At 37.7% G+C, this 24,438-nt stretch overlaps 4 protein-coding genes across 4 annotated transcripts in view; 2 read left to right on the top strand and 2 right to left on the bottom strand.

Annotated features, from left to right (window-relative positions):
* The first annotated feature begins 3,064 nt into the window (after positions 1 to 3,064).
* On the top strand, positions 3,065 to 5,310 carry LOC136801265 (uncharacterized). Its single transcript, XM_067057894.1, has 3 exons — positions 3,065 to 3,804; positions 4,129 to 4,223; positions 4,573 to 5,310. Exons 1-3 carry the CDS (start codon positions 3,480 to 3,482, stop codon positions 4,762 to 4,764), a joined length of 612 nt encoding a protein of 203 aa, XP_066913995.1. The 5' UTR covers positions 3,065 to 3,479; the 3' UTR covers positions 4,765 to 5,310.
* A 1,191-nt stretch (positions 5,311 to 6,501) lies between these two features.
* On the bottom strand, positions 6,502 to 10,242 carry LOC136801263 (baeyer-Villiger monooxygenase-like). Its single transcript, XM_067057892.1, has 3 exons — positions 8,847 to 10,242; positions 8,444 to 8,538; positions 6,502 to 7,133 (listed from the first exon to the last, which is right to left on the bottom strand). The coding sequence occupies exons 1-3, from the start codon at positions 10,222 to 10,224 to the stop codon at positions 6,918 to 6,920; spliced, it is 1,689 nt and encodes a 562-aa protein (XP_066913993.1). The 5' UTR covers positions 10,225 to 10,242; the 3' UTR covers positions 6,502 to 6,917.
* Positions 10,243 to 11,914: 1,672 nt separating this feature from the next.
* LOC136801260 (hemicentin-1-like) overlaps positions 11,915 to 24,438 on the bottom strand; it is an 18,301-nt gene continuing 5,777 nt past the window's right edge. Inside the window, exons 10-18 of the mRNA XM_067057889.1 lie at positions 23,581 to 23,886; positions 22,624 to 22,968; positions 21,425 to 21,730; positions 20,683 to 20,846; positions 20,138 to 20,225; positions 19,363 to 19,605; positions 18,868 to 19,011; positions 18,127 to 18,247; positions 11,915 to 12,534 (exon numbers count right to left, since the gene is read on the bottom strand). Coding sequence (XP_066913990.1) covers positions 12,273 to 12,534; positions 18,127 to 18,247; positions 18,868 to 19,011; positions 19,363 to 19,605; positions 20,138 to 20,225; positions 20,683 to 20,846; positions 21,425 to 21,730; positions 22,624 to 22,968; positions 23,581 to 23,886 — 1,979 coding nt within the window. The 3' untranslated portion in view covers positions 11,915 to 12,272. The remainder of the gene's footprint in view (positions 12,535 to 18,126; positions 18,248 to 18,867; positions 19,012 to 19,362; positions 19,606 to 20,137; positions 20,226 to 20,682; positions 20,847 to 21,424; positions 21,731 to 22,623; positions 22,969 to 23,580; positions 23,887 to 24,438) is intronic.
* On the top strand, positions 14,464 to 17,995 carry LOC136801262 (golgin subfamily A member 6-like protein 25). The gene is made up of 6 exons (XM_067057891.1): positions 14,464 to 14,930; positions 15,433 to 15,579; positions 15,901 to 16,080; positions 16,404 to 16,619; positions 17,061 to 17,135; positions 17,473 to 17,995. Exons 1-6 carry the CDS (start codon positions 14,682 to 14,684, stop codon positions 17,752 to 17,754), a joined length of 1,149 nt encoding a protein of 382 aa, XP_066913992.1. The 5' UTR covers positions 14,464 to 14,681; the 3' UTR covers positions 17,755 to 17,995.

The following is a 24,438-nucleotide window of genomic DNA, read 5'->3' as shown; positions in this document are numbered from 1 at the left end:
AAGTTGAAAGTGTGAATGGAGCCTAACCAACAAGCTCTCTGTTGATGTGTTGACTTGACAGCTAGAGTCGAAGCAGTTGTACCGACGTGCAAGCAGCGGTCTGTACCAAGGTAACGTAAGCTTGACTCGAACTGAAAACACCAGATTGTTTCCAGTTGTTGACTTGACAGCTCGAAGTTGAAAGTGTGAATAGAGCCTAACCAACAAGCTCTCTGTTGATGTGTTGACTTGACAGCTAGAGTCGAAGCAGTTGTACCGACGTGCAAGCAGCGGTCTGTACCAAGGTAACGTTAGCTTGACTCGAACTGAAAACACCAGATTGTTTCCAGTTGTTGACTTGACAGCTCAAAGTTGAGGTGTGAACAGAGCCTTGCCAATAAGCTCAGTTGAGGTTGACGACTTGACGTGGATAGGCAGCGTCGAAGCAGTTGAGTTGACGACGTGACTTTTGATAGACAGCGTCGAAGCAGATGAGTTGAACACTTCACAAAACAAAGTTGAAAGTGTGAAAAGAGCCTTACCAATGAAGCTCAGTTGAGGTTGACGACGTGACGTTTGATAGACAGCGTCGAAGCAGTTGAGTTGACGACGTGACGTTTGACAGACAGCGTCGAAGCAGTTGAGTTGAACACTTCACAAAACAAGTTGAAAGTGTGAACAGAGCCTTACCAACGAAGCTCAGTTGAGGTTGACGACGTGATGTTTGATAGACAGCGTCGAAGCAGTTGAGTTGATGACGTGACGTTTGATAGACAGCGTCGAAGCAGATGAGTTGAACACTTCACAAAACAAAGTTGAAAGTGTGAAAAGAGCCTTACCAATGAAGCCCAGTTGAGGTTGACGACGTGACGTTTGATAGACAGCGTCGAAGCAGTTGAGTTGACGACGTGACGTTTGATAGACAGCGTCGAAGAGTTGATTTGACGACGTGACTTTTGATAGACAGCGTCGAAGCAGTTGATTTGACGACGTGACGTGTGATAGACAGCGTCGAAGCAGATGAACACTTCACGAAACAAAGTTAAAGTGTGAAAAGAGCCTTACCAATGAAGCTCAGTTGAGGTTGACGACGTGACGTTTGATAGACAGCGTCGAAGCAGTTGAGTTGACGACGTGACGTTTGATAGACAGCGTCGAAGCAGATGAGTTGAACACTTCACAAACAAAGTTAAAGTGTGAAAAGAGCCTTACCAACGAAGCTCAGTTGAGTTGACGACGTGACGTTTGATAGACAGCGTCGAAGCAGTTGAGTTGACGACGTGACGTTTGATAGACAGCGTCGAAGAGTTGATTTGACGACGTGACTTTTGATAGACAGCGTCGAAGCAGTTGATTTGACGACGTGACGTGTGATAGACAGCGTCGAAGCAGATGAACACTTCACGAAACAAAGTTAAAGTGTGAAAAGAGCCTTACCAATGAAGCTCAGTTGAGGTTGACGACGTGACGTTTGATAGACAGCGTCGAAGCAGTTGAGTTGACGACGTGACGTTTGATAGACAGCGTCGAAGCAGATGAGTTGAACACTTCACAAACAAAGTTAAAGTGTGAAAAGAGCCTTACCAACGAAGCTCAGTTGAGTTGACGACGTGACGTGGATAGACAGCGTCGAAGCAGTTGATTTGACGACGTGACTTTTGATAGACAGCGACGAAGCAGTTGATTTGACGACGTGACTTTTGATAGACAGCGTCGAAGCAGTTGATTTGACGACGTGACGTGTGATAGACAGCGTCGAAGCAGATGAACACTTCACGAGACAAAGTTAAAGTGTGAAAAGAGCCTTACCAATGAAGCTCAGTTGAGGTTGACGACGTGACGTGGATAGACAGCGTCGAAGCAGTTGAGTTGACGACGTGACGTTTGATAGACAGCGTCGAAGCAGTTGAGTTGAACACTTCACAAAACAAGTTGAAAGTGTGAAAAGAGCCCTACCAATGAAGCTCAGTTAAGGTTGACGACGTGACTTAGATAGACAGCGTCGAAGCAGTTGAGTTGACGACGTGACGTTTGACAGACAGCGTCGAAGCAGATGAGTTGAACACTTCACAAAACAAAGTTGAAAGTGTGAACAGAGCCTTACCAACAAAGCTCAGTTGAGTCGACGACGTGACGTTTGATAGACAGCGTCGAAGTAGTTGAGTTTTTGCAGTTGGAGTCGAAGCAGTTGTACCGACGTGCAAGCAGCGGTCTGTACCAAGGTAGCGTGGCTTGACTCAAAATGAAACACCAGGTTGTCCTCAGTCGCAAAACTTGAAGTAGACTTCAAAGAAATTTGGATGTAGATAGAGTCTTACTGTTGCAATCGAAGTCTTTGCAGATGGAGTCGAAGCAGTTGTACCGACGTGCAAGCAGCGGTCTGTACCAAGGTAGCGTGGCTTGACTCAAAATGAAAACACCAGGTTGTCCTCAGTCGCAAAACTTGAAGTAGACTTCAAAGAAATTTGGATGTAGATAGAGTCTTACTGTTGCAATCGAAGTCTTTGCAGATGGAGTCGAAGCAGTTGTACCGACGTGCAAGCAGCGGTCTGTACCAAGGTAGCGTGGCTTGACTCGAACTGGAAACACCAGGTTGTCCTCAGTCGCAAAACTTGAAGCAGACTTCAAAGGAATTTGGATGTAGATAGAGTCTTACTGTTGCAATCGAAGTCTTTGCAGATAGAATCAAAGCAGTTGTACCGACGTGTAAGCAGCGGTCTGTACCAAGGTAGCGTGGCTTGACTCAAATCCAACCAATCTCCGTTGACCAAACCAGCAATCACCTCAATCCACCAGCCAGCAATCCCCTCGATCCACCAGCCAGCAATCCCCTCGATCCACCAGCCAGCAATCTCCGTTGATCCAAACACCAGATATCACCGTTGATCCAACAACCAGATCTCCTTTGATCCAAACCAAGAGTCGAAGCAGTTGTCCCGACGTGCAAGCAGCGGTCTGGACCAAGGTAACGTGGCTTGACTCGAACCAACCAAAGAATAAGAAAATATGATCTTACTCTTTAACAAGAAAGCAGCATTCTTCTTTCATCATTATGCAGCTACTAGTTTTGAAATCTTTATGTAGAGAATGAGTGTTGTGAGGTTGTTCAATGATTTGATATAAGTTTCTTCTGTTAAAAAACCATTTCAAAACGTGGCGTGAGCTACCCTCACAACCTTCTCTGATTAAATGAAAATTTCCACAGCTTTTATAGCATATCAACATGTCAAAATATCTAACAATGTCATTAGGGAATACAATCATACAAAAGAAATAAGAGGGATTTCTAGATAAGCTAGAAATCCCTAATGACTAGATAAATTACAAACAAATTCTTGTAAGTCATTTGGGAATTAATACGTGTATCAAATAAACTATTCATTTTAAATGTAAACAAAATTCCGCATGTCATTTGGGAAAATGACGTCAGTTCAGCAGCAATTAAACACAAAGAAAAGCTCCTTTGGTGGAGCGTGCGTCGAAGTCAGTAATAACACAAGATGTTTTACAATACAAACGATTATTTGAAATCATTCAATCGTCCAAACGTTCATCTTATCACTGAACCGATTCAAGAAATTACCCATGATTCTATTCTCCTCAAAAATACCCAAGATGCATCAGTGAAAGAAGTGGAATTGGATGCGATCATTTATGCAACAGGATTTGACGTTTTGGAAAGTACGAAAAATATGGATATCAAAAACCCAAAAAACGGAAAATCTTTATCAACAATTTGGGGAGAGACACCGAATGCTTACTTGGGGATCATGGCAGCCGAAATACCGAACTTTTTCATCATACTTGGACCAGCAACAGGACTCGGTAAGAACTGTATTCGATCTTTTCCATCTTCCTCTTTTTCAATTATTGATTACTTTCGAAAAGGAAACATTCAGTCCCCTGTCCATTTCGATACTAACCTCTGTTTGAGCCACAAGCGAGTCAGTGCAGTCCTGATAAGTCCCAATAAGGACGAAGTCTATACACACTTTAAACCTAAATCTCCTGAGCGAATATAGTTGGATAGAAATGATAATTTCTTCACGTATCATCCTTTAATTCTAAAACTAGATTGCACTGCCTTGGTTCGATTATCGGTCGAAGAGAGAGTGGTTTTTACATTTGTTTTTTTGCTTTTAATTACAGGCCACAATAGCGTAGTGTTTATGATCGAGCGACAAGTAGATTTTATCATCAATATGATTACACAAAATATTGAACAAGGTCATGCAGTTGTTGAGGTATGTTCACATATTTGTTGACGCAAGAGGTTTTTTTAACGTTCATTTAATGTTTTATTGATGTCATGGACATTATATGGATGCTTGTTTAACGTTTCGCGATAGCTTGGGGTCACTCAGTATCAAGATTCCAATTAGATAAGACACTCAACGTGTACAAATTTCAAATATTCTTGCTTGACCTTAATCTCGCCTTGAATTATCATAATATTTGCGATAGGTTCGAGCATTGATTCGCTGATATTGCAATATTTTTTGAGACATACTTCATAGTTCAATACAGGTAATCATACGTAAAAATTGCTCGAAGCTAGTTCTAAAGTCTTTTTTTCTTAACTTTCCAACTTAGGTGAAAGAGGAAGCAAACACAGCGTATCAAGAAAGTATCCGGAAACAAACCAAAGACCGGGTGTTCAGTTCCGGTTGTGATAGTTGGTACCAGAATTCGGAAGGCTTTACATACATTCTGTGGCCTTCTCACTGTGTCAGCTATTGGTGGAGAACTTTGTTCATCAATCGGAATCATTTCAATTTTTCGTGAATTGGAATAAATCGCATCTTTCATAATAGAGACAATTTGTTGTGTTTTTAATGAACCCGGGGGGGGGGGTATAAGGTCTACCAACTGACGGTATGTGCGGCGAAAGAAAATCGGTGAAATTCATACTCTTACATTGCATTTTTCTCAAATTTTCGACTCCTTTAGAGGAAAAATATCAGAATTTCCGTGGATTTGCTGAAATTTCCACCCATACAGTGCATTTTTGAAAGGTCCATTCTTCTCTTCTGAAAAACATACCCTTAACAACCGTCGTACATACCCGTCGGTCAATTTGTTTGATTGATGAACCTTTAGTAAGATAATCTTCGAAATAATGAATAAATGAAACTCAAAGCTGGAAGCCATTAATGGACTGGGATCGAGTTGTAGAAGTGTTTTATATTTGTAACTATGTATGGTATATTTGATTTAAATGTTTTGTTTTAAATTTTAATTGCATTAGAAATACCTATAGAATATGATTGCTGGTTTATGAATTAGGTTATATAATATAAATGAAATATTTGGTGGAAAACTATCAAAATAGTAATGTAGTACACTGCAAAACATGACCCTTTTCGCGAAATTTAGGTAAACAGAGAGTATATCTATAGAGGTCTGCAAATCAGACTAGTACACCCTTGTCTCGTTGTAAAGTCAAATTAACCCGGTTTAAGTTCTGGTGAAAAACTTTCCGACCAAACGGTGGTGTTTTCGTTAACAAATCATCTAGTCCGGGAGCCAAATCCTATATCTCCTTAAATAAGCACTTTTGCTTAACCCAAGATTCTACAGGATAAACTATATATATTTTTGGAATCCTTAGGGTCCAATAAGCCCAAAAATCAATAAAAATCGTCTAAAATTGGCAATTTAACCCCCTGGTTTCTCCAACTGCACCCTGTATGTGAGAGTACCAAGTCAGCATTGTAATTTTCTAGTGTATATTACACAAAGATCAAGTTAAAACTATTATCGAAGATATTTTAAGCGAGATAAGCAGTGAAAATTGCACAAATTCAATAAGAAGCGTCGAAAATGATACTAAATACAGTTGCCAAGAAATTTTTCTGGTGTATCGCATCAAATTTTATCATAAGACAAAGTTTGTGCCTCATTAAAAGTTGTTTTGGTAGGTCCCAGTCTTATAAAGTGTCAAAATTCAGTGAAAATACCCAAATTTTCCCTTTTTTCCCCAGGTAAACCCCCAAAAATAATTTTTCGGATAACCTTTTTGCCAATGATGATCACAAATCTATCTTGAAACTTTTGGCAAAGTTTCAAAGCAATTGGTCAATTTATTCATGAGATATAGCAAATTATATCATACATGGAAAGATATTTTCCTTAACAAATCCTTACAAAGGGGAAAAAGTACCCCCTAAATTTGGGCCCAGTATGAAAAATGGACCAGGAGCTTTGGGGACCGACCATTTTTTAAACTAGGAGAGTTAAGGTTTCCAAAAATGTATAGTTTATCCTGTAGAATCTTGGGTAAAGCAGAATGCCATTTTCAGGTTTGGCTCCCGGACTAATCTATTTAAAGGACTGAGGACACGGGTCTTGATAATTGTTTTTATGCAAACGTCGGTTTCTTTAATCCGATTCTGTCAAATTTTGAGATTACGTCAAGATAGTGTCAAATGAAATGGAATAAAAAACAGTCAGGCAACAGCTAACCCCTGCTTTTTAGTTAGAAATAAAAAACTTATTTATACATATTATAGCCTAAGCTCTATAGTACAGGGAAATTTTTAAAATCGCTCGATTTTTTTAGTCAAAGCACTTGTTATACATTTTTGAAAAGCTAAGGGGTAGGGGAATCAAAATAACTTGGGTGCCAGTTTTTTTTTCGGACACTTTGGTGTGTTTTCGGACAAATATGACGGTCTCAAGCAAAAATCATATGGCCAAAAATTAATGAAAATTTTAGCGTGAGAAAACGGAGACCTGTTGTATATTTTTGGAAAGCTCTCAAAAATTAAGATTAGAGATATATTGCGAGTATAGGTGATTTCTGTACCTTACCTCAACGGCAAAACGAACAAATTTCCCCTAATAATCCACATCAAGGCAAAAAACAGCGCTTATAAGGTCCTGCTTAAAAAGGCAAATAAAGTAACAAGTTATTAAGGTTTTCTTAGGATTAGATTTCACTCCTTGTCACAAGCCTTGGTGGTCTTAAAATCTTCGAAGTTGACCTGTGAGGTTTTCCACCAATAATGCAAACAACTGGCTGGCCATAAAGTATAATTCGTTCCACTCTCGTTGTAATACCAGCCTTTACATTCAGGAGATGTTCCGTAAACAACTTTCTTTAATCCTTCGGTGACGTAAGATTGATAACCCTCATTCATTTCTTGTGTCACCTGCAAAACGAAAACAAAAAAATTCTAAACAAATTCTGAAGTGACTCAGTCGCTACGTGGCCTCGCGTTCAAAAGCGACTTCCCATAAATTATTTTTGAAAACGAGGCAAATCAGGAAGGCTACCATTCAAACGTGCATTTTTAAATCTTAGAAACTTTATCTTCATGTTAAGTTATTAGACCTTTAGTTGTGAGTTACCTTAGATTTAATGAGCCAGGATATGCTGACCCTGCGTTAAATCATTCCAATGATTCTAATTATGTATGCGAAAATAGTCACACATTAGTCGATAGAAAAAGAGGACCGAAAGCAATAGCTATAACCACTGACCTTTATATAACCCTGGACCAAACAATATCTGCCATCTTTGATTGGAGATTTTTTAGAATTGGTACCCAAGGAGAAGCCATTGCAATGTTAAAAATTAACGTTTAACGCCGCTACATCATCAAAAGAATTTGAGGAAAAGTAGACCTAGCGCTCTCGATGCATTTACACCGCTATCGAGTAGTGCCGACATTAGGGTACCAATTTTCAAAAAACTCCGATCAAAGATTTTGCTTGGCTGGGATGGAGAAGCTTTGTCCAGGGTATATAATTATAAAGGTCAGTGGCTATAACTGATAATTAAATCAGATAAAAGAACTCGATCCAATTAAGGTATTACAAACTTATGAATACACCTTTTCGACCGTAGTCGCCAATTGCCGCGCGGGCAATTTTTGTCCGTTTTACCACCCTAAAACCGTCCCAGTCTTTTTTTCGCATCTAAAGACAATAGAAAAAAGTTTAAAAAAGAATTGGATGGATCGAGTTTAGGGTGACCGCGCGACTACGGTCGAGAAAGACCCAATATCTACGGCTGATTTCAAAATCTATTGCCGTAGAGGGTCTGTTGTCATTGTCTTTTCTCATTTGAGATTATTCAAACTGAACGCTGCGATGGAGTGTTGGTGAGAGAGGGGAGACGATGAGAGTAGTGTTGCTATTTACAAATCAAACTTCATCGCAGAGGTCTCCGTACGGGAATTTTTTAACAGACAATGCGCACAGAGTGTAAGCGATAAACGTGAGATACACTCTGGTGCAGAGTACATAAACCCGGGAGGGACTTAAGCAATAAGGGGTACAGGGATGTACCGCTGGTCAAAGGTACCTTTTCACCTCCATGAGTCCCAGGTAGGGCCGCAAAAAACACCAAAATAGAAAACCAGTCTGAATACAGACCTCTACAAAACCACAGGTAGTACTAATCCGTTGGTGGATGGCAGCATAGACTGGTACCAAAAGAAAGAGATCAGTGACTTACCTCGACAGAAGAACAATTGTTATCAATGGATCGAGTAATCGTCTTCATCATAAAATCTATTTGACATTCCGTCATAAAGATCGCACTGCTGTGCCCTAAATAAAAAATGAAAGTGAAATAGATTTGAAAAGAAATCATGAAGAAATTAAGGGATTCATACTATTCATGATGATGTGATTTCTGCCGGTAGTGGCAAATGAATATCGCATGGATTCATTAAAGCTTCATCTTCCATGCACATGAAAAACACACACTCATCACACATAAAAATCAAACCCGAGTCTTTATCCATTTTTTCATCCATATAATACAAGCTCATGCTTATTCATGAAATTTATTTGCTTGTGTAATTTGTGAGAGTCTAACCCTGAAGCTGATCAACAACCATCAATACAAATCTTACCTAGCACAGTTCCGGGTCCGAAGAGCATGAAAAAGTTCGGTAGCCCGGCTGGCATGATCCCCATGTAAGCATTCGGTGTTTCTCCCCAAATTGTTGATAAAGACTTTCCGTTATTTGGGTTTTTGATATCCATATTTGTCGAACTTTGCAAAACGTCGAATCCTGTTGCATAAATGATCGCATCTAATTCAACTTCTTTCGCTGATGCATCTTGGTTATTTTTAAGGAGAATAGAATTATGGGTAATTTCTTGAATCGGTTCAGTGATGAGATGAACGTTTGGTCGATTAAAAGTTTTCAAATAATCGTTCGAGATGGTGATTCTTTTACTAAACATTGAGTACTTAGGAATAAGTTTCTCAGCCAATTTGGGATCGGCAACTTCATTCGACATGAGTTGGTTGGTCAGATTAGAGATAATCTCTCGGGCTAACGATACTTTCCCGAAGAAAGCGGCGAATACAAATTCGGATCTGAAGAAAAAATATAACCGATGAAGCTTCATAACAAATGGGAAAGCTTGAAAAAGTTTTTGAATGATAGCTGGATAACGCAAATTCAAGAGAGGGAAAATCCAAGCTGGTGTTCTTTGGAAGACGTAAAGCTCTTCACAACGTTCGGCGAGTTTCGGTACGGCTTGAATTGAAGAGCTCCCAGTACCGATAATTCCTACGCGTTTTCCGGACCAATCAAAATCGTCTTTCCATTGAGCAGTGTGAAAATGCTCTCCTTGAAATTCTTCCATTCCTTTCAAACTGGGAAATTTAGGGACATGTAAAGCTCCCATTCCAGAGATGAGATAATTGCATTCGAATTCGTGACCTGTTGAAGTTTTGACTGACCATTTTTGTGTCTCTTTGTTGAATTCACATGTGTCAACTTTGCAACTGAATTTGACGTGTTCTCGGATGCCGTAATAATCAGCTGTATCTTCTAAATAGTCCTGAATTTCATCTCCTGAAGAATACATCTTTGTCCAAAACGCGTTCAGTTTAAAGGATAAACTATAAAAATGCGAGGGGATGTCACAAGCACACCCTGGATATTTGTTATCCCACCATGTTCCGCCAAGTGTTTCCGATTTCTCGATCAAAACAAAGCGGATACGTTCTTTTTTCAACCGAATAGCCGCACATAATCCGGAATAGCCAGCACCGACGATGACAACAAAAGTATCTTTACGCTTTCGAATTTCTTGTGGTGAAGGAGTTCTCTCGGTGACCAAAAACCAATAAAGAAGGGAGAGGAATCCAACAATGTACAACCATGAGATGAAATACGACAAAATGTAGCAGCAAACTCCAAATGCAAAGATGGCCCCAATAAAAATAATTGTAAATAAAGTCTCCAAAAGAATTGCAGTCGTGAACAAATTCATTTTAATATCTTATTCCCTGAAACGATATAATAAAATAGTCAAATGCAGCTGATTTTTACAGAAGCAGCCGGCGGAGAGATTTTTTAGAAAATATATGTTCTTATCTTCTAGGAGACCAATGTTATGACCTTTCAATTTTTCTTACAAATGATGTGTTCTGATTTCTAGGAAACCTTTATCGCACTATTTGTCTCCCTAAACTTATCACGAATTTTTGGTTTGATGTGTTCTAAAATCTAGGAAAACAGTTTGCCAAGATAAACTTTGTTTCTCTTCACGAAAGATGTGTTTTGAAAATTTCTAGGATTACCTAGACAACAAGAACACACTAGATGACCTTGATTATACCAATGTCTCGTCAGAACACATCATTATTTCTAGGTAATTAATTTTTAAAGTTCTGATTAGAACAGATCAAAACTTTTAGCTGAAATATGCTCTCAAAACACATCGGAAAAAAGGTCGCCTCGCCGGCTGCTTTAGATTTTTAAACTTCTTTAAACTTAGAAGAGCTTTTAATCAACACAATTTATTTGCCGATTAAACTGTAAAAATTCCAATCCAAATCGACCAAAAATCTGTAAAAAGTTTTAATTTATCTTTCTGTTAATAAAATTTGGTCAAAAATGGTAAATCATCGTCCATTTGTATACAGAACAGCCCTCACAGACAACTTTGATAACAACCTCGAGATATATCCCACAAAAAGAGTTTCTTTTAAAGTCCATCAAATTATCCAAAATGAATAAAAAACTTTTATTACAAAATCGAAAGAGACAGGAAGTTTATGCACGAAACTACACTTAATGTACACTGAACTGTTGATAAGTGGCTTTGCATTGTTTTTCTTACGTTTCGTGTTCCAGCACACGAAAAAGCAAGACGAAAAAGCAAGATCAACATTTTTCTACGTGCAAAAAAAGACAATTTCCTCAATCATTTGATTACACAATTAGGCGATGCACACGTGAACTCTGAGGGCGGGGAGGGTTGGAGCTTTGGTAAAATAAGTTCTGGGTAAAAGTACGGACGGTAAGGCGGTTCGGCTTTTTGAACTTCCCAAGTTTCTCTACAAGGTTCTATCTAACGGTCAGGGCATTCCCCTTTTTGAGTCACTTTAAAGGCACGAAAAATATGCAAATTTAAAACTTTCTCTAAGGCTGAGACTTTTAATGAACCCTTTCGTGGTTACATCTCTGAGATGAAGTAAATATAGGATAAAGCGAATAAGCATATCGGAGACAGTTTGTTCTTCGAATGCTTTTAAGTTATCCATTGAGATTCGTACGATAATTTGATGTACTTCGTTCATCCGACAATATATCTTACTCTCTTTAAAAGTGAAGATTTTGATTGGTACAGAAAAATAAAGTGCAACATTTTTAACCCTTCAGGTGTTCTGTGTGCAACTTCAAGAGATCGGTTGTTTTCGAACCCGCAGAGCCTTAAAATGTTCCGAACTTGTTCTTAATTTTTTGCCCGTCTAAGTGTTCTTATAAAGTTTGTTCTTATAAAAATGTGTATGCAACAATGATTTTACTGTTCGAGATAATATTATTATGTCAGACATAGACAAAATGAAACAACTGTCACAAGGGGGCTAAACGAAAAGATAGAAAGCAGTTCTAGTAAGTAAAGAGGAAGGAAATATGTCGATAAAGGATAAAAAAAGCTAGACAAAAAATTGTGTACCCGTTGATGGTATCAAATAAAAATTCAAATATTTATCTTAAATGACCAAAAATCGAATTCGTAAGCTGAGATTGTCTTGGAGTTGATAAATACAGTAATAGAAAAAGTGCAAAAATTAAAAGCTTTACAATATAAATATTTACAAGGGGTTAATAAAATGTGTGTGCATTTTAAAAATCTTTAAAGACTGTAAAAAAAAGTCCGTTGCATGAACTATAAGTCTATGATACCTCACGAATCATTAGAACGATTTTTTGATACCACGTGGGCGTTTTAAAACCAATCAAAATCCAGAATATTTACAATAGAACAATTCAAATGTTTTATCTACATCACGTGTTTGTCATATTAACCAATCAGAAAAAAGGCATGTCATTATCGATACTTTGATAGATATTTCCATCATGGACGCTATCGGTATCCATGGTAAAACTTTCCGGCGTCAACGGCCGATCGACGGTGTCCACTTCGGTGTCCATTGGGTCCAGGTTCGTCTCATCCTCGAACGGAATATTGACTTCAATAGATTCATAATCTGGTGTGTACCCGGCATTAGGGACACCGACTAGGGGCGCCGTTCCAGGAGCCAATGGCACGATCAAAGGTGAATCGTCCGTGCTGTAATACAAGGAAAATGATTTTCAGTTTGACTTCTAGTTTTTATTTCCCCCAGCAGTAAAAACCACCTAGTTTACAAGAATTCAAAAATATTCCCAGTGAGTACAAACAATACTTTTTATAAAAAGTATCATAAAACCGGTTTCGTGAAGGAAAAATTCCCTTATGTAACAAGTTTTGATCATCGGGTTCATCCTCGCGTCAGGAATCGCTCAAATCTGTCTTAAAAATACACATGGAAGAAGATTTATTCCTAAACCTTCAACAGTTACCCAAGCATTTTTTCTTCTAGAAAGTGGATTGGATAAATGTGAAGTTTGGGAAAAGGAGAAAATGAATTTGAAAAATGAATGTAGCACCGAGTGTCTGATTAAGGATCAGAAATTAGACGATGCTATTGTCCGCAGTGCTTGATTGGCGTTTGAAAAATATGTTAAGGGAGGCTAAAATCCTTTATAGCAGTAGAAACAAGCAACATGCTGAATGGACCTACCTAATGATTAACATCAGATGAAAATAAGGAAAAAGTGACAATAATTGTACAAAAATTCAGAATGGAAAAATAAAGCTTGTGTGTTGAATAATGTAAAATGGTAAAAAGGAATGTCCCCAAATACGAAAATCACTTAAACCGTTCCGACCCAAAAAACCTTTTAAGCTGTTTTTGGCCCAAATTTGCCCAAAAAAAATTTTCCTTAAAAATCTGGCTCCGTCACATTTTGGGCATTGTCATTTTGCATCATTGTGCAAAAAATCAAAAAAAAATTATGAGTCAACATTGAGAAAAGCTATATTTTCTTATTTGGTTAAAGGGAATTTCCCCATCATACGAAAATCCGTCTTTTAAGGCGAATAAGAATTTTCCAGGAAAAAACACTTCAGCCATTCTTTAAAGAATCTTGCCCTCCATCTTTGTACAAAAAATCAGAAAAAAGTAATGACAGGATTTTGCACAAAGTCCAAAAAACCCTACTTTTAGGTAGTTTTTGGCCCAAATTTTCCCAAATATATTTTTTTTCGAAAATCGGGCTCCGAGACATTTTAGGCATTGCCATTTTGCATCATTGTGCAAAAAATCAGAAAAAAATAATGAGTCAACTTTGAGAAAAGCTATATTTTCTTATTTGGTTAAAGGGAATTTCCCCAAAATACGAAAATCCGTTTTTTAAGGCGAATAAGAATTTTCCGGGAAAAACCACTTCAGCCATTCTTTAGAGAATCTTGCCCTCCATCTTTGTACAAAAAATCAGAAAAAAGTAATGACAGGATTTTGCACAAAGTCCAAAAAACCTTATTTTTAGGTAGTTTTTGGCCCAAATTTGCCCAAATAAATTTTTTCTCAAAAATCGGGCTCCGTCACGTTCTGGGCATTGCCATTTTGCATCATTGTGCAAAAAATCAGAAAAAACTAATGAGCCAATCCTGAGAAAAGCTGGTAACAGACGGACGGACGAACGAACGGACATGGGTTAATTTATAGGACCTCCACCGGGGCACCCGGAGGTAGGTCCAATAAACAAAGCGAGATGACAAGAAGACCACTAAACAACGACAACCCCCCGAAAGAATTTAGGTCGTCGTTTCTGTTTCACTTAGAGCATGAAACCCGTCTTAGAAGACAATGTATTGCTCCAAAAGCACTTTAATCATTGAGCATGCGTAGTAAAGCAAAAGATAAGTTAGATACAAGATAAATGGCAACACCATGGCAACAAATATATAGTTATAATTATGCGAAATTTTAATAATGCTAAAAAAATAGAGTGAAAAAAACTATAATTTGACGTCAGATAATCAAAAAGTAATATTTGACGTCAATAAAATCATTCAACCTATGAAATTTGTAATTTGACTGAACTATTGCTCAGTTATTCGAAAATTCGACGAAGTTAAGACAGCAGTCCGCAGTTCACAATTTGCTGAATCGATATTTGGATATCATTTTTGGCATCTTATCAATCAACTGATAGTGGATCAACCGAAAGCCCCTGGAGTTTTTTCGAAGATTCAAAGAAGTATTGGAGCAAATCAAGGCAGGACATTGGCAATTTGAGAAAAGAACATTTTTCTATCGATCGTTTAGTGGGACATATTAAAAAATTGTTATCGGATACCGCATTTGGGTTGAATAATTCAGCTACGCGGCCATGGACCGTGAACAGGCTTCGGCCACTGAGACGACTCTACATGCGCCAGAATCGAGCTTAATGCAGGCTCGAACCGCCAGTATGATTGCCAAAAGGAATGAGTCCGAAACGACTCTCACACCGCGTGAATCTATGATCATGCAAGCACGCACAGCTAACATGATCCTAAAGAAAAGAGATTCCACTCTCTTCCATATGAAATCTTCCACGCAACTACACGCCCGGGAATCCTCCATCTTACATCCCAAAGTATCTACAATATTACACGAGTGTCCTACACGCGAGCGATTCTAGCTCGAGCGATTCCCAGCTTTATTTAAAAGCTAAAACAAAACGCATTGAGCAATTCGAAGCTCGTTTAGGCGACCAGAAACAAGTTCTTTCCTTACTACAGTGGAGTCTCTTTAACTCGAACCTTTATAAGTCGTCTCCACAACTTGAATAAGTTTCATGGTATCTTTAGTAAACAATGCTTTAAAAACCTTACTCTACAACTCGTAATTTCCATGATTTGAACAAAATTGGGTTCCCTGTTCGTGTTGAGTTATGGATACTCCACTGTCATCTTTATATTTTTGTTTTCAAGCACAGAATTTACAATCGTGTACAATTTACCTTATACCAGACTATAATTACGACAATTGGTGGTAAAAATTAGTCAAGGGAAGAATGGGTCTCTGTCAATAATTTTGTTACAGCCCCGTTGAAATGGAGTCATAAAGAATCATTTTTCCTTTCTCTCGTGTTGTAGATAATACTGAAGCAGCGTCAACGTTTACGAGACTATAATTCTCAAATCAAAGAGAAAGATTTGAGAATCAATAAACTGACCTCTGAAATGAATGACAGAGAAGTTAAATTTGACAAATTTAAGAAGGTCAACAACGAAAAAATTAAGGTAAGACGGTACAAAGCTTTATAGGTTTAAACTTTCGACACGACTTTACCATTATAGGTTTAATTGATATGATTTCAATTAAAAGACAAACCAATTGTGGTAATACTTAACAGTCGAATGACTATGGTTGACTCTCATTAATTCGAATTTGAGCACGGGGAATCTTATTTGTATCGAATTACAGAGACTAAACAAAGTATTTCAAGAGGGTCACCCCCTAGACGGGAACTGGAAGTTAGTTCGAATCCTTGATGAATTCGAATATATGAGAGTTTGCTGAAAAATAGACGGACAACCTAACTTTTCATATTTTGACTTTAGAAATTGGAAACTGAGGTTAAAACACTCAATGAAAAGAACCAAGGGTATAGTGAGATCTTGAAAGACCAAGACAAATTCTTAAAAAGCTTCCAAAAGGAGCTGACCGAGGAGTTGACGAGTCGTGACAACGCACTGAAAAAGGCTCAAGAGATTGAAGCGAAAAATGCCGAAAAGGCAAAGGTAATACGAATTTTACTTTGTATGTAAATTTTCATATTTAGAGATTAAAAATTTCCGACAAGCACAGAGCACTACTCTATGATTGGATGAATTTGAGAAACAACTTCTCAGTTCTAAGTTTAATGTAGGCAGTATGGCAACCACATCAGTATATGGTGAAAGGCATCAAATATAAGTATGAATGAAGATAGGTTTGAATCACCAAAGACAATGCTCTACGTAAAGAATCAATATATCACGAGTCAAAATGTAGCTGATGATTACTAGCACATGAAACTTGAAGCAAATCACTAACGAATTTATCAAATTGTTTTTCTTTATAGGAAGTTGAAGGTCAGCTCTCTTCAAAAGACGACGAGATCACATCTTTAAAAAAGCGCGTTGAGGCTTTAACAGCGCTCCTCCAAGAACAGAAGCGTGAAAAAGACGCTGAGTTGTCAGGGAAAGAAGCGGTCCTAGAAGCTGCTAACATTAAAATTGGTGGTTTGGAAGATAAATTAAAACAAGCAAGTCAAAAAGACTTGCTTATTGATAGCCAGGTAAGAGATAATTGGGCAATTGGAGAGGGGGGGGGGTGGACGAACATTTCCAGGGGTATAAAAGGAGAAATTCTCATTTTTCCAGTAGGTAAAAAGTTATTCTAAAATTTCCAGGGGGTAATAGACCGATTTTCTTCAGATGATATCGAGACCAATTTACATTGAAATATAATATAGCGAACTGCATAGTGCTTTGAGTGTACAATAACTTAAGTGGAGGGAAGGAAGAAGCCAACCTCGTCCCCGTGTATTCCGGGTTTCATTTACGTTTCTAACGTACACCAGAGAATACTCTAATTATAAATGACGCATCGTAAGCATTAAAAAACTGATACGGCATTGGTGAGGAGGCAGGGTCAATCTATTTTGAATAGTAGAAGTAGTTCTAAATTCGAATAAGTGTTTGGGCGTCTTTGGAATTCTTTCAAATTCACCTTTTAGAAAGAAGAAATAGCGACTAAAAATGAGAAATTACAAGAATTAGAAGCCAGCCTGAAGACTACGGATGCAGAAAAGGTAGGTATAAATTATCGAATTGGACAATGTTGTTCCATCGCATCCGAATGTATAGCCATATAATTTGACCGGTACAATGAAACTTCGGATCTCCTCGAATAGGAATCGGGTTTTGATATTTTATGTTTTTTTGGGTGTAAGCTGGTATTTTATCAACAAACACAACGTTTAAAGGGTCAGTTCATGTAAGTTACTGTAATGCATTTTCAGGACTAGCCTGGAGAGAGATTTTTGGGAAAATATTTTTCCAATATTCTAAATCACGAGTAATTTTAACAAGCCAAAGCGCTCGAAAAATTGAAATCACAGTAATCTACACAACACGTATTTGTTATAGCTATCACTTGAAGCTGCTCTTGGAGAATTACAAGAAAAACAAGCCAAAAAGGGGTGTAAATTATTCAGTTGTTGGTCAACCATCTTTTGTCGAAAAAAACATGGACGAAAATCAGGTCGAAACGGCCATATTACAAAGAAAGAAGAAGTTGCACTTAGCAGCTCTACCAATTCATCCCAAGTAGCCTCGAAATCTACCGAAAAGATTGGCCCTGGCTCGTCATGCAATATTGTTAAAGATATCAATAAGGGTGCAGAAAGCTCCTGCAAAGTCGATATTTAACAACGTCCAAACGTTTCGAAAGTGAAAGAGGTCGAACAAGATGTCACCCCAGAAGACAAAACAGACGTCCCTGACAGTGTTCTTGTTAGTGGTGATGAAGCCATCACTGGCGGACAACCCGCCCATGGCATTGAAAAAAGTGCCACCCCTTATGGTGACGTCCCATTGATTTATGTTACCGATGAATCTGGCAATTCTCGCCAATTGTAAATTATGTAAAAATACTATTTAATCATTTTATTCTTTTTTTGAAATATATTTATAAGCAAAAACCCAAAAGCGAACAGTCTCAATTTCCCTGAGCTTCACAAACTGTCGACGTTAGTTTTCTAGGAAATTGTGTTTTATGAAGTTAGAGTTATAAAATGGTACCTTGGTTTCCTTGCCAACCATATCAATGCTACGGCAGCGAGAACGGCTGCTATGGGAACCAAAACATACAATGCAATGTAAGGGTCTCCTTCAAATTCTGACATGATTGGGATTGGTACTCCTAAATGAAAACAAAGTAAGCAGTAGTAATTCCAAAACCCGTTCAATTCGCAGATTATTTTACTTGATTAACTCATCCTGGGTGAGAAGGTATTTATAATATCAGGAATCTATGATGAAATTGGAAGCTCAGCGTGTTACTTATTTGTTCTCAAATATTGGAAAATGTCAGGCTGGTGTTCTTATTAAAAATGTGTACATGAGAATATGCAGTCTGTAGCTTTCCCGTGCAGGCAAAGGCTGCACGCATCCCCTCTGATATGTTTTGATATAGGGGAGGCGTATCGTGCGTAAAATTCTTTGTGTTTTTCAGTTTTAAAAACTTGATTAGCTTGACAGACTAGTAATTTTGAAAAGAGAGATCTTTAAATTTCATTTAATTTGAACTAAACATTTGAATGACTAGAGGTTACGGCAATCAATAGATTTCTGAAGCTTTTTAAATTGAAACAGGCTACACCAAGTTTGGGGTAACTCTCGGACGGGAATTTTATACACGAAGCATCTCCTATATATCAAATCTTATCAGAGGGGAATGCGTGCAGCCTAGTACAGGGTAAAATTCGCGATTGTGAATTTTTGGTTTATTTTACCGACCAGATGAGCAAAAAAATTTCTCACCCAGACAGTTTCCAATACAACTTTCTGATTCATATGCCGGATCGATACATGAATCCAAGTTACACAACCGTGTTCGGAAGCGGGTTCCAGCACCGCATGAATTGTTACAACCACTCCAATACGTCCATTCCGTCATTAAAGTACCTTTGTTGTAAAAAGAATGGGAAAATCATTGAAGACTGTCCATTCTGAATTTAAACAGTGGGTTAGTAGCTCCCTAGGGTTTGGTTTATATCATATTATAAGAAAAAGGTCCACAAAATTTAATATGAATTGATTGACGCTTATCAACTTATCTAAGGGCCTTGATTAAATTCTAATGAGACCTGATGAATAAACTGCAATTAAGTTGTGAATTGTTTTACCGTAAATCCTCGAATAAGTATAGTCTATCTTAGGGTGGAAAATGACATCCGAAAGGATCGTGTAGATGCTAATCAGAAGGGAAATTCCAATGTAAACCTATCAAGTTGATTGTTTGTTAACGTAACTTACCAAATACAGCCACAGGGAAAGGTACGGATACAGTTGCACCTGCATTGGATGCATGACAAAGATATACACCATCATTGAATTCTTCTTTTGGTACCGTCAAAACGGAACCGTTCTGAAAGATACCATTTTCACCATATTTGGTCCAATAGAATTCTGGTTGTGGGTCACCGGAAGCGGCGCATGTGCAAGTCGTCACGCTACCGGAAGTCACGCAAGTGGGTGTTACCGTGATGTTGGGCGGAACTTGAGATAAGAAAAGTAGTTTGTTTTAAAAATTTTTACAAATTAATAGACACTAAGTCTTAATCGGACCCCTGAGAAAGTATGGACCAATGAAAACCTGAGATTTTGTCATGTGTACTGACTCATATAAAAGCCCTTAGGAAGTGAAATTGATATGTTGAATCTCTTAGCCCACCGGCAATCAATTTTAAAGTTGAGAAATTCTTCGGGTCAATAGAAAGATAAGAGTGTTAAAAACAGAAGACACTGGTATCGATATTAAAATGAATTGGGCTATACAACCCTTAAAAATATCTGGTATTCAGATTCGATTCTTTTAAATGAGTTGAAAAGAAAGATACTTAAAGCCCATTAATTTTAACACTGTGCACCATTTTTGCTATCATGTAGAAACCACTCTCAAGGAAATTACTATAATTACGTTGACATGGTTTTCACATGATGGCCAAAAAAGAGTGCTACCACATTTAAGGTGAATTGATGATAAAATATTAAGATCAAATCAAAGGAATGTATGCTGAAAGAAACTTACTGGCAACGATCAATTGGACAGTGAAATGATCCAAACTGGTTCCTTCACTGTTGGTGGCTGAGCAATTATATAAACCACTGTCTGATGTCTGCAAAACAAAAAGTGAATACACTTGATTCTGTCTAACTTTTCGAATTATAGAATGGTTTCGGATTACAGAGAGTATTTATGGTATTGATTGAGCAAAGGGAATGAGAATTGCGTCAGTTAATGAATCCTATTTTCTGACAGTTGAAAATAAGTTTCAAAACGGAATCAGTTCAAACTATTCTGGTAATTTTACAACCGTTTTATCCACAGTAAAGTCTCTTTAACTCGTGCCTCGAATATCTCTTTAATTCGAACAGGTCTTGGTCTTTTCAGGTAACAAACCCTTATAAACAAGAGTGTATAACTCAGATTTTTTGTAACTCGGAAAAAGTTCCCCACACGTGTTCAAGTTACAGAGTTTACACTGTAGTAGGTTACTTTTACTGTCAAATCGTCAAATAGAAAAAAAGGGCCTTCTGGTGTATAGAATTCCTTTCGAATCTGTGTCTTCTTACCGCTGCAGAGTTGATTGCCAGGGAATCTCCATTATTATTTGTTCCATCGGGTGATACCCATGTGTATGAAGGAATGGGATTGGCTAATGCAGAACAATTCAAGATGACGGAATCCCCTTCACCAACAACGACTGTTTGTGTGAGTGGGTTGAATGTCGGTAAAACTAAAAGACAAAGAAGAAAGTTGCTTAATGTCTAAGAAATTCAGTGAAGTCTTCATACCTCTATTACTCGGGTGTCTCCTTGCATGTTCAAGTTATGGAGACTCCACTGTATTGCTTTTGCAAAATTCCTGTTAGCAAAGTTGAATTCAGGATTCTTTCAATCTCGTCCCCGTGTATCCCAGGCTTTATTTACGTTACTGGTGGAGGCCAGAAAATATTATCTAGCACTAAGCATGAAAAAGCTGACAATACGCAGGGAACAAGGTAGGATCGTGCAAATTCGTGTTCAAATATTCCTTTCTTTTGTTTGAAAACGCAGAGTAGGCATACTCTAAGGTCCCGAATAGTAGAGGGGTCTGAATAAACTCGGGAACTTTTTGACAGTTAGAAATTAACTTGCAAAACAAGATATGAGTAAGTAAGTAAGTAAACAAGTACAAGTTTAGGCTCACAAACACCGAATGTAATACAGTTGAATCTCTCTAATTCAATAATCTTTAAGGGACTAAGAATTTCCTTCGAGTTAGAAAAAGATTCGAATTACAACAAGTGCTTTATTTGAGTTTCTAGCAACTTACAGTGTACGTTCAATATCTCTTCTTGATTGCTTTGGCCAGCAACATTCTGCGCCAGACACGTGTACGTTGCAAAGTCTGCACTCTCAATACTAGTAATGGTCAACCGGCTCTCTTTCACTACTTTGTCCGCCGTGGTAGAAATCGTCGACGTCGTGTAATCGGACACGCTTATCGGCACGCCGTCTTTCTGCCACGTAGCGGTTGCTTCAGGGTCACTTTCGAATCGACAAACAAAGGTTTCAGATCCACCGAGAGTGGCGTTCCGTGATCCAGACATTAATCCAGGTGCGATGAAAGTCGGAGCATCTAGTAAACAAATTATTGAAATAGAGTTGAGTTAGACCATAAAGCGGAACGTTTCAAATTAGCATTTAAGATATTTCATTGACTACAGTTAGATCTCTAAAACACGCACAGGGAACGCAAATTTGTTCGAGTTAAGGAAATTTCAAGTTATGGAGTAAGGTTTGTGAGGCATTATTAACTAAAAGGACCAGAAAACTTGTTCAAGGTTAAGGAGACATTCGAGTTATAGAAGTTCGAACTATGGAGACTGTACTGTACATCTTTAAATGTAGACCTCCAAACAGGACGTAGCTTGACAAATATAAAAAACCGAATACCTTATTACACAAATATTACTAGGCAAGTATTTAACGGCCTTGAAAATTTGCATGATCTGAAATCAAAACGAATTTTTCTGCTTTTTCAAATGACTATATAAAATGACTAGTAATATTCATGTAATAAGGTATGTTTCTACTAATGATTTGACGTAATCTATTTCACTGATAAATCGGACCAAGAAATACCGCACACACTCGCAAACAGCTAAGCTGATAAGTTCTTAAATATGTTGACACAATCAAAGAATTATTTCAATTTACAGGAAGTTTAAAAATGACGTTAGATGGACGTTGGATGAACGCTGTGTACCAGCTGAAATTAGCTCTAGTTTAGATGTCTGACTTCATATCCTATTCTAATTATTGGTAAAGCAGGCAATAGGTGGATAGAAAGTTGACAGAAAAATTCTTCGATTGAGAAACAGATTGAAAGAAGTTATTACATTGAAAGATTAATTGACATTAAAAGAGGTCAATGGGATGAGTTTGGAAAGCCAACTTTCTTTCAAATCAATTTCGAAATTAGAATAGGCAGGGCGAAAAGTGGGCCGTCTAAACAAGAGTTTCGCTTACATTGTACATTGATATTGATCGGGTCCGATTGCGCCGAACCCAAATCATTCTGTGCTCTACAATAATACATTCCTTCATCCGTTCTTTCAATACCCGCTCCATTAGCTTGGAAAAGCAAAGAAGTGTTGAAAACTCTCTCATAATCTTCATTAGGGACTGTTTGTGTTTGCTGCGAAATGAGATCAGTAACCGTTTGGTAAGTCACACCCCCGTCTGATGAGTAGAACCATTGAACGTTGGAGACTGGGTTGGAGTCGATGTTACACGTGAGTGACGGCCATAAATACTCGATCACATCTACTGTTTGGTTACTGATCGGAAAATGCGGAGTCACAATTGGTGGGTCTGAAAGAAATGATAGATGGGATTATAGATTGAAAATATCTCATTCTTTTGTCTCTCTTATATCGTTTCGTTTGAGCTAAAATTTTGACGACATTCAAACCAATCAATAAATTATGGGAACAACAATTTAAAAAAGATTGATAGCATAACAACATTCCAAATCAGTTATTCGAAATCTGTAATCAAAATTCTACATATCATGTCTTAGAATCTCAAGAATTGAACTTGAACTTGAAAAAGACAGGTCGGAATGTCGTTTCAAACCGGTTATGTTATATTTTGATTTTGGTTATACACTACAAAGAATCTCCAGGATTAAGTCAATTTAATCTTAAAGGTTTTATTTTTAAATAAGAGTGATATCGTTTGCTTACTCATCAATTTTAATTCAGAAGCTTTTTCGCATTGGATTGACATGAATGTGGGGCAAGATGTTCAGAAAGAGGAAAAAATATTTTTTTGCTTATATCAACATAATATAACAATAGGCAGACACCGTCCTGATATGAAATATGTGTCTGATATGAAACAGGAACACTTATGTAAAAACAAAACCTTTAAATAAAACTAAAAAGATAAAGGAGAAATTATCGGCAAAATGAAAATACTCACAGCAAACAATTAATTCAGTTTCAACTTCTTTGGTTCCCCTGTTGTTGGTGGCTTTACACGTATAATTCCCCGAATCATCTTTACTGGCACTCTGGAACGTCAATAATGACGTCATGTTTGTTTTGAAACTATCTGATGAAGTCGTACTCGTTGTGATGTCATAATCGGCATTGTTTGATAATAACGCGCCATCTTTATACCATTCGATTGTTGATGCTGGGTTGCTATGGACTACGCATTCTAAATATTGTGGTCCAGTTCCGGCATTGATTTTGCTGGTACTCGAAAGAGTTACACGTGGTGAATCTAAAGGAAAGTTTGAAAGTATATGTGATGAAGAGCGCTTACATCCAAACATGGAATTTTGGTACCAACAGCACACACCATTTTAGCCTCCTTTGTACCGTACCGTAGCCAGGTACAACATAAAGCGAAAATTGGATTTTTAAGAAGATGGTGAAACCTCCATTTTTATTTCAAACTCAGGTAAGTTATGGTATGTCTCAAAAACATGGCGGAAAATGAGCAAACCAATGATTTAATACGAAGGTTACCATAATGAAGTTTCTCTACAAGGGTGTTACGAAATTGTTTACGCCCTCATACAAGGGTGTTACGTAATTGTTTATGCCCTCATAAGCACGAGAATGATTTATAATCGAACCAAACTAGAAATTTGATTTTTTAGTAAACTCATTAACTCTAAACCTCCTCATTCAGCTCATTCTTCTGATAGATGTCGGGAAGCTACAATCAAGGTCGTAATATTTTGGAAGGATAGAGTTTTAACTCTAAGTTTTAACATTAGACGGCGATATTCTCGCCGAACTTTAAATTTCTAAAAACCAAAATTCTCAT

Source organism: Clytia hemisphaerica, unplaced genomic scaffold (genome assembly GCF_902728285.1).
Source record: "Clytia hemisphaerica strain Z4C2 unplaced genomic scaffold, Clytia hemisphaerica genome assembly, whole genome shotgun sequence".
Taxonomy (NCBI): domain Eukaryota; kingdom Metazoa; phylum Cnidaria; class Hydrozoa; order Leptothecata; family Clytiidae; genus Clytia; species Clytia hemisphaerica.
The sequence above is the reverse complement of the archived record's forward strand: the minus strand, read 5'-3'. Positions and strand labels throughout refer to the sequence as shown.

What these genes read in the sequence shown, in the direction of transcription:
- LOC136801265 (XM_067057894.1), top strand. Translation starts at nt 3,480, where the DNA reads ATGTTTTACAATACAAACGATTATTTGAAATCATTCAATCGTCCAAAC. An exon ending in TGGACCAGCAACAGGACTCG is followed by an intron (nt 3,805 to 4,128) that starts GTAAGAACTGTA and finishes TTTTAATTACAG; the next exon opens with GCCACAATAGCGTAGTGTTT. An exon ending in AAGGTCATGCAGTTGTTGAG is followed by an intron (nt 4,224 to 4,572) that starts GTATGTTCACAT and finishes TTTCCAACTTAG; the next exon opens with GTGAAAGAGGAAGCAAACAC.
- LOC136801263 (XM_067057892.1), bottom strand. Translation starts at nt 10,224, where the DNA reads ATGAATTTGTTCACGACTGCAATTCTTTTGGAGACTTTATTTACAATT. An exon ending in CGGACCCGGAACTGTGCTAG is followed by an intron (nt 8,539 to 8,846) that starts GTAAGATTTGTA and finishes TTTTTTATTTAG; the next exon opens with GGCACAGCAGTGCGATCTTT. An exon ending in ACAATTGTTCTTCTGTCGAG is followed by an intron (nt 7,134 to 8,443) that starts GTAAGTCACTGA and finishes TTCGTTTTGCAG; the next exon opens with GTGACACAAGAAATGAATGA.
- LOC136801262 (XM_067057891.1), top strand. Translation starts at nt 14,682, where the DNA reads ATGGACCGTGAACAGGCTTCGGCCACTGAGACGACTCTACATGCGCCA. An exon ending in TCAACAACGAAAAAATTAAG is followed by an intron (nt 15,580 to 15,900) that starts GTAAGACGGTAC and finishes TTTTGACTTTAG; the next exon opens with AAATTGGAAACTGAGGTTAA. An exon ending in ACTTGCTTATTGATAGCCAG is followed by an intron (nt 16,620 to 17,060) that starts GTAAGAGATAAT and finishes TTCACCTTTTAG; the next exon opens with AAAGAAGAAATAGCGACTAA.